At 57.2% G+C, this 8,089-nt stretch overlaps 4 protein-coding genes across 4 annotated transcripts; 2 read left to right on the top strand and 2 right to left on the bottom strand.

Moving 5' to 3' along the window:
- Positions 1 to 83: 83 nt before the first annotated feature.
- DICSQDRAFT_171553 (uncharacterized protein) lies at positions 84 to 384 on the bottom strand (the record flags this gene model as incomplete). Its single annotated transcript, XM_007367219.1, has 2 exons — positions 84 to 115; positions 174 to 384. 2 exons carry the CDS (start codon positions 382 to 384, stop codon positions 84 to 86), a joined length of 243 nt encoding a protein of 80 aa, XP_007367281.1.
- A 488-nt stretch (positions 385 to 872) lies between these two features.
- On the bottom strand, positions 873 to 3,947 carry DICSQDRAFT_156012 (uncharacterized protein). The gene is made up of 9 exons (XM_007367220.1): positions 3,788 to 3,947; positions 3,659 to 3,736; positions 2,956 to 3,598; positions 2,817 to 2,906; positions 2,608 to 2,761; positions 2,260 to 2,557; positions 2,069 to 2,211; positions 1,245 to 2,004; positions 873 to 1,189 (listed from the first exon to the last, which is right to left on the bottom strand). Exons 1-9 carry the CDS (start codon positions 3,932 to 3,934, stop codon positions 1,067 to 1,069), a joined length of 2,436 nt encoding a protein of 811 aa, XP_007367282.1. The 5' UTR covers positions 3,935 to 3,947; the 3' UTR covers positions 873 to 1,066.
- A 216-nt stretch (positions 3,948 to 4,163) lies between these two features.
- On the top strand, positions 4,164 to 4,922 carry DICSQDRAFT_137951 (uncharacterized protein). The gene is made up of 3 exons (XM_007367221.1): positions 4,164 to 4,305; positions 4,383 to 4,784; positions 4,848 to 4,922. The coding sequence occupies exon 2, from the start codon at positions 4,446 to 4,448 to the stop codon at positions 4,734 to 4,736; it is 291 nt and encodes a 96-aa protein (XP_007367283.1). The 5' UTR covers positions 4,164 to 4,305; positions 4,383 to 4,445; the 3' UTR covers positions 4,737 to 4,784; positions 4,848 to 4,922.
- A 370-nt stretch (positions 4,923 to 5,292) lies between these two features.
- DICSQDRAFT_156013 (aspergillopepsin) lies at positions 5,293 to 6,429 on the top strand. The gene is made up of 3 exons (XM_007367222.1): positions 5,293 to 5,583; positions 5,649 to 5,826; positions 5,891 to 6,429. Exons 1-3 carry the CDS (start codon positions 5,350 to 5,352, stop codon positions 6,292 to 6,294), a joined length of 816 nt encoding a protein of 271 aa, XP_007367284.1. The 5' UTR covers positions 5,293 to 5,349; the 3' UTR covers positions 6,295 to 6,429.
- The last annotated feature ends 1,660 nt before the right edge of the window (positions 6,430 to 8,089 follow it).

An 8,089-nucleotide genomic window follows, 5' to 3' on the forward strand; every position in this document is an offset into this window, starting at 1 on the left:
CAGGCGGGTGAGTGCAGGTGAGTATAAGGAGTCGAGCCGGGTGGCTCCCGGCTCCTCCGCTGCGGCGTCGTCTGCCAAGGGCCTCAAGAGACTTCAAGCGCGCTCACGGTCTTACCTTGGGGCGGCGGTGGTCCGGCTCGGTCTGGGAAAGAGACGGAGGACGGCTACCGGACTCTCGTCGGGGACGCCCGTCGTGAGGATGGAGGCCGCATTCCAAGGGGGCTTGCCTTCCTCTGTCTCTTGGTACGTTGGAGAAGTTCCTGGGCCGACGTGGATCGGGCGACGGATGCGAGACGCGACGAAGACGGGCGAGAAGCTTCGGACCGCGATGACGAACGCGATGAGGATGGTAGTGTAGGGGGCATTGGGAATGGGATCGGACATGGGATTGCTTCTTGGACTTTGAGCTCGTGGACTGTGCGCTTTTTTGTATGCTGGCTGCCGCTACAGGGACATGCTGGTCGTGTTCGTTCAGACTCCTTGGTCGCCCCGAAATGCTATCATCGTCGGGTCCGCCCCTCATATGCTATAATCTACTTCGTGTGAAGCGTAAATTGAGAGCCGTCAAATGAACCGCAGGCCTTGAATTAAAGTGTTCGAAGCGTGCAAACGTCGTTGTCCGTATGAGAAACCCACTTTGAGTCCCAAAAGTCGCTGTTGACCTAACGCTGGCCGGCGAGACATCCAGGATAATCCGAGGTACAGCGGAAGAAGAATAGACCGTGCTCCGCTCACCGGCACCGCTCACCAGTCGAGATCACGTGCTCCCGGTCGCAAGACACCAGTACTCGGGCTGCAGAACCAAGGCTAAATTTCTGGCCTTGACGGTTTGCGGTCATGTCTGGGCCGTCGTCTGCAACGATCTATCTGCCGTTAGTGCACGATGCGCAACTGTCATCCACACAATTACGTGTACCTGTGGGTCGGCGCGCACATGCTGTACGACGTCTCTCACTGCGCGTCTTTTTCTGTATGATGGTGTCGAGATGTGAAGCTGTTCTATAACATGTAAAGTATCCTATGCTACAGACGATGTCTGGCCTTCACCTCGGCGCTCCCTCGGGAATCAGTCGACGCCTCCAGTATCCCGAAGCTGGTTTCCTTCTTCATCCGAGTCATCCTCGTTCCCGGCACCTCCGCCGCCCCAGAATCGGTTGATCACCGAACGCAGGAAGCGCACAGGAAGGGGCTGCAGAGAGTACCTGTCAGTAGCCGGGCCCGCTTGACCTACTGAAGACACATACCGCAACTTCCTGCTCTTCCTCTTCGTCCTCGTCCTCGTCATCTCCATCTTCTGTTGCCGGGCGAGGCGGCACAGCAGGAGCTTCAGGACCGTCCTCCACGTCCTCAGGCTCGACAAAGTCGACCATAACCTCTCCGCCCGGCATTCCGCCAGGCATGCCGCCCTCGCGCGGAGCCTCCTCCATCGCTCCCAAAGCGAGGAACAAGTCTTCCAGCGCCTCCTCGGGCATCTGCCCCGCCCACTGCGCGAACTGCACGAGCCCGCCAGGGAAGCGCTGCTGGATCACCCGGTGCGCCTCCCAAAAGCCGACGAGCTGCGCACGGAACGCCGCGTCGGGCACGAGCCGCTCGAGCAGGCGCGCCTCCTGCCGGCGCGAGCGCGGCCGCGCGGCGAGCATGTCCTCGACTCCGCGGAAGAACTCGGCGTCGTACTCGGAGACGCGCGTCGTCGGGGGGAGCGGGTCGCATGCGAGGTGGCGCGCGTCAAGCACCGCGCGCGGGAGGAAGGGGAAGAGGGAGCGGCACGTGGGCTCATTTACAAGGACGTGGCGGTAGACGGAGTACGCGAGCGATGGGGAGTCGAACCGGGTCGAGAACGACTTGGGCGGAGCAGGGGAGGAGGTGGGGAGCGAGGGGAGCGCCTTGGAGACAGTCTTGGAAAACCACGCTGATCGGGTCGATGACTTCCAGAAGGACCCTGAGCGCTGGGCATACAGGTGCGAGAGGAGGTGGAAGATCGCATGACTGTCTGATAAGAGCATGCTACATATTCATGTGATGTCAGAGATGCGCCCATATTTTCCGGATCTACGTCGCAAGGATGTACCTATTGTCTGTCTGGATCCGAAAGGCAGGGTGGCTTCGTATATCTCCGCTAAGGGAGATGTCTGCCTTGTCGGCAAGTATGGGAACGACAGAGGGGAAGCGGCGGATAGCATCCTCCAGAGCATGTGTACTACGCTCGTGCATCTAGCAGAAGATCAGTCGAATGAATTGACATCGCACGTTCTAGCCTACCCTGTCGTCAGATTGTTCCTCGCGGATAAATAGAGCAAGAGCACGAGCGTATGCAAAGCCCGGGAGGACATTTGGAATGATACGACGAACGTATGGTGATTTGCCGTCTTTCGCCTCCTTCTCGAGCTCCGGCTCAAAGAGGTCCCATAGGTCAATCAGCCATTGCGTCATGCCCGTCTTGATGGCGAGATAGTCAAGGTGCAGCAGAGACCCGTGAGGATCTGTCCACGGATCCAGAGCATAGAGCAGTCGCGCAAACTCGAACGCCGTCCTCACACACCCACGCCGTTGCAAATCCCTGGATTGAGGACATCAGAGGTGGTCGCAGGCGCGTGCGAGTCTGCGTACGTGATCTGCCGGTGTAAGGCAAGAAACAACGGCCTGTTTTCGACGCGATCGAAGTCTAGGCGGTTGGATCCAATGGTATAGTTGAAGGCACCGACGAAGGCACGCTCGTACGTGAACAGGGAGCGGTCTACATAGTCGGCCGCGGTGCTGTGCTCTGTACAGCCCGAATGAGGAATCTGACTATGGAGTTCGAAGAGGTGCTTACCGACCTTCTCGATGATGGTACAACTCAGACAATTGAAGCAGAGTATCCGCATGGTACGGGAGGATGCGTAACACCTGCCAAAAGCCCTCCGGATCTGTTGGGAAATTAGGTCAGGAATCACAAGAAAGGTGCCGTGCACGTACCTCCCGACAATACGGTGCGCATGAAATCAAAAGTCACCGCACGATACTTCTTGCTGTACTCCACCGTCCAGATTTTCTCCCCATGGAGCGGTTGGCGGAGATGTCGACGCAAGCCCTCCTCAACCTCCTCATCTGACAGCTGCCTAACGGATAGGCCCTCGCGCAATTGGGCTGGCCACCAGGATGGTTTTGGTCGTGCGAGGTTGGAGCGTTGCACTGCGGACTGACGGGTTGAACTAGACGACGAGCTGCCCTTCGCTGCAGAGATGACCTTTGAACCAAAGAATTTGCGAAGCTCCGCTTCGCTGTCTAGATGTTGGACAGAGACGGACAGCAACGCCGCTAATGAGCGTGCGGTGGCGGGGGATGAGGAAGGACTAGTGGAGGACTTGAGTTGCTGCTTGAGGTCGGGGTACTTGAGCGAAAGCTCAGCCAGCGCCTTGTCAACTTCATCAAGCTCTTCTTTCGGCTTCTCCTTCGCCTTTTGCTTCTTGAGGGCTTTACGCTCCTTCTTGGAAGGACCAGAGGGTGTGGACGGAGCGGAGGCGACTTCGGAGTCGGGTACGAGTTCGGGCGTGGAGCTCACAGGGGGTATGGAGGCAGTTGACGTTGCACCACTAGTGGCCTTCTTTTTCTTTTTCTTCTGCTATCCCGAACTTCAGGGTCGGATCGCTAGAAATGCTGAAGGACAGAGCTCACGAGCCTTCTTGGACTTCGATGCACGAATCTGGGTCTCCTCCTCGTCCTCGCTCTCGTCATCATCGTGATGATCATCCATTAGCTGAAGAAGCGTGAGTGCGATAGATGGCCATCCGTAGGACGAACATCTTACTGCAGCGAACCCTCCAACGGGAGGGTTTTCAGGCGCTACAGGTGACCCGGCCTCAGACTGGACCTCGGATGCTTCATTGGCGGTTTCTTGGAGGGAATGGAGTTCCTCTTGCTCTCGCAGCTGACGCTTGTTAAGCCTCGGAGGCATGAGAATGGATCAGAAAGGAAGGATAGTTGGTAGGGAGGTCGTATGTGAGGAATCGTCGACTGAGAGGCGACGCCGATGAGGTCACGATGCCCTTCGTCTGGCGCTTAGACTTCCGCTTTTGGCTGAGGCTCGCCAATCCGTCCGCTTCTGCAAAACCCTCTTGGCATTTCCTACCGCAAGCTGTCCACCGTCGGCTTCACCCCACCCTCACCCCGCTCGTCTTGCGCTCGTTGACATGTCCATTCTCGACTCCCTGTACTCACTGACGTCAGGTCTTCGATTCTGAGTTGTAGCACAAGTCATGCGACATCCAACACGACCTGGGGCTCGCGATTGCGAACCCAGAACGTTTCGAACCGCCTAATGATTAGGTATGCGTTGGGTCTAGGTCCCATCCCCGATACCGCGATTCAATGCGTTGTTCTGCCTTTCATCCGCCGGGTCTCAGATACTATCACTTGTCGCTCATCGAAGACTGGGGTCTCGCCATCTCTCCTCATCGCTCCTCACCATGCGGATTGCAAAACGCTCCATCCGGTCCCTGACAGTTCAGTGTGGTCCATGTGATGCATCCACGCTTTGCTATCGCCCATCTCCAGCTTCGACGGCTAGTGTAGCTCCACTCCTCTTGCCATTTATGGGTCGTATGCTGGTCAATTGGCAGTTCCGGAGTCCGGACGCCCGTATCAATCGCCCTTCGCTTAACGCCTGCAGGCAGAGGGCAACCATGCGATCTCCAGCGATCCCCTCCTTCCAGGAATCAATGGCAAGGACAAGGATTGCCCCCGGGCTCTGCTTCTGATCGCCGCTGTTGTTCAGTAGCAGTACACCAAAGAACAATACCCATCACGTAGGTCCTCAGGTTACTGTCGTTACCGGTGCCGAGCCTTCTGAAGGATGCGCTATATCACAGGCTTCACCATCACTCCTATCTCTATACTTAGGCCCCGTTCCGTACGGAGGAGGAGTAGAATAGGGTTGGGTTACCAGCCAAAAATCACTATAGCCGCTCAGTCAAGTCAGTGATCGGAGTGGGGCTCCGGGCGGCTACCTGCGGAACTTTAGACCTATGTATCCGAAACCACCGAACGAGGCCTTATCATTCAACGCCTGGATGTTACCGCTCCAATGTCTGACCGGACGCATGTTGCTCCCCGCACAGTGGCACAGAAGCAGCGGAACCATGTGTTCGCCTTCTCCGGAGTGGCCCGATGATTCACTCAACCTTCCCCGTCAGAAGCACACGACCGTACGAGAGATGCATCGCCAAGTGAGCCTTCCATGGCGAAATCCAGATCGCGGGAAATTCAGGCGTATAAATGTTCGTACTGCAGGGGGCGATTCTCCAGCTCGGGATTCACCCAGTTCTGACAGCCTCCTCGAGACGACTGCCCTCGCCTTCTTTGCTCGCCGTCATGTTCGCTGCCTCCCTCCTTTGCCAGGTGCTCCTCGCCTCTGCGGCCTTCGCCATCCCCACCTCCAAGGAGCGTTTTGCCCAGCGCGCCGCCCGTCGTGCCTCTGGTTTTGCTCACCAGTCGCAGCCGAAGCAGTTTGTCTCTTCTGGCCCTACCATCGAGGGCCCTGCCGGCAACGTCTCGCACGTCGACTACAGCAGCAACTGGGCCGGTGCGGTGTTGGTTGCAAGCACGGTACATTCCCGTTTCAGCTTCGGAAGCAATGGTCCGCTGATGTGCCATCATCTATCCTGCATTAGGCTACCTACAAGTCCGTCACTGGCACGTTCACCGTTCCGACCCCTAAGGAGCCCTCCGGGGGCTCTGGCGAGCACTCTGCGTCCGCCTGGGTCGGTATCGACGGCGACACCTGCGGAAACGCTATCCTTCAGACCGGCGTTGACTTTACCGTGAGCGGCAGCAGCGTCAGCTACGATGGTAAGTAACCTTGTATTTTGTGACTCTCCGTATTTCCCCCGCTGATCGCAGACTCTACTCACAGCGTGGTACGAGTGGTACCCTGACTACGCCTACGACTTCTCCGGCATCAGCTTCTCCGCGGGCGACACCGTCACCGTCACCGTCACGGCGACCTCGAAGACGGGCGGCACGGCGACTATCACGAACAAGACGAAGGGCAAGACCGTCTCGCACACGTTCTCCGGCCAGCCATCGCTCTGCGAGTACAACGCGGAGTGGATCGTCGAGGACTTCGAGGAGGGCAGCTCCCTCGTCCCCTTCGCCAACTTCGGCACCGTCGCCTTCACCGGCGCATCTGCGGGCACCGTCAGCGGCTCGAGCGTCGGCCCGTCCGGCGCCACCCTCATCGACATCAAGCAGAACAACAAGGTTCTCACCTCGGTCTCGACCAGCGGCAGCTCGGTCACCGTCAAGTACACCGGCTGAGCAGCTGCTGTTGAAGAAGGAAAGGCCTGCGTTCGTCCGTTGCGACGGACGTGAGCCACGGACATTGGAAATGCCTCGCCCGTGTATAACATGTACCACATCTGTGTACTACGACGTGAGACGAATAATGACGACTATAACAATTTAGTCTGATCGAGTGAGGTCGATTTCTGATGGCGATCTTCAAGGTAGGTCGGTAGTCATGTGGTTCCGGAATCAGAGCGCCACAATTCTCTAGCTGCGTCCGCTGCCTGCTCCCAGGATCCATTAACGACCAGCCCGCTTCTTCAACTCATGCTTCCTGCTCGTGATGCGTTCACCGTGGGTTGTGTTGGAATCCTGGCGTCAAGATGGCGAGCTCGCGGAACGAGCGCCACAGGTACCGCCCCCCCGCGCCCTTATCTACCCCTATTTAGCTACGTATATAAGCCTTATTGTATCTACTGTGTACGGCACGCATTTGCACCGGCCAAACGCGAATCCCATTTGTGCCCGCTTGCCCTCGAACTTCTTCAGGTTGACCCGTGATGCGTACTGGCTGATATTCTTAGGTCCACAGTATGGGCCGAAGGAAGGGCAATGCTCTCCCTTGAGATTAGTACGATATCATCCTGGGTTTTGTGGTGGCACTTGAGAGTACGGTTGACCCAATTGACTTGAACCGCAGACCGGCGGTGACCGAATTCTGCTCTGCCAAAGTGCCAGTGTTATGAAGCCTATGTTTCAGGAGCCCGCAGAGGCGCCACGGGCTGCGAGACAGCCTTGCACGCGCGCCATCATCCCCGTATAATTCGTCGAGAACCTCCGCCACGCCGGACATGAGTGTGCGATCTGAGCACATCCAGCATGTATGCAGAGGAGTACTGGACTTGGAGGTGGGACTTCCTCGCCTTCATGAGTCGAGCCGTGAAATCGGACCTCGGACACAATACCTGCGAAATAAATTATGGGATCGCTGCGCGGTAGGTGTTTGCGATTATGTTCCCTTGATCGTCCTGAGGGACAATTACATTGGCGTGTCTCGCTGTCAGTTCACAAACAAAGGACGTGCCTTGGAGGGTGTCAACCACATGTCCAGCCCGTTGAATAGGAAGTGTGGATCATGAGACGTCATAAACGCGTTCAATGGATTATGCACATCTAGATTGCGTAGGATGCTTTCGATCTCAATACCCGCAAAACGATCCAGAACGGCGGCAGCAGAAGAAGCCCACTGCAACTATATGCATGTAGGGGTGCTCAATTCTTGTCGGTCGCTCAGTTGCTCGCGCGCCTATAGGGCGCCTGTCTACTTGAATTCAAGGTCAGCTCAAGCGCCTGCGGCACAGCGAGCAGAGACGGACAGGCAGCGGGTGCAACACGACCGCATGATGTCCCCGAGCTGGAACTAGAGAGCGACGCGAAAATCTAACGAAGCTGGAGAGTTCCTTGACTCGATATGCGGAGTCGTCCCACAAGGATTGAGTCCAGTTGCCATCGAGGAGTCAGAGCGGCACCCCCAGCTGAGCCGTATGTACATATGTCGTGCTGAATCTGTTTCTGATTTGGGCGCATTGTGTACAATAAGTCCAGGTCAACGAATTTATAAGCTCTCCCGACGTCACCATTCACTTGCTGGACTGGTTTCCCGGGCCTAACAAATATAGTATGGGACAATCCCGTCGAGATCTCTGCACCCGCTGCCGGCCCACCTCTGCTCGCTGTGCTGCAAAGGCTTGAGCTGACATTGAATTCAGGGAGGCAGGCGCCCGATAGGCGCGCGAGCAACCGAGCGACCGACAAGAATTGAGCACCC

This window comes from Dichomitus squalens, assembly GCF_000275845.1.
Source record: "Dichomitus squalens LYAD-421 SS1 unplaced genomic scaffold DICSQscaffold_23, whole genome shotgun sequence".
Classification (NCBI taxonomy): domain Eukaryota; kingdom Fungi; phylum Basidiomycota; class Agaricomycetes; order Polyporales; family Polyporaceae; genus Dichomitus; species Dichomitus squalens.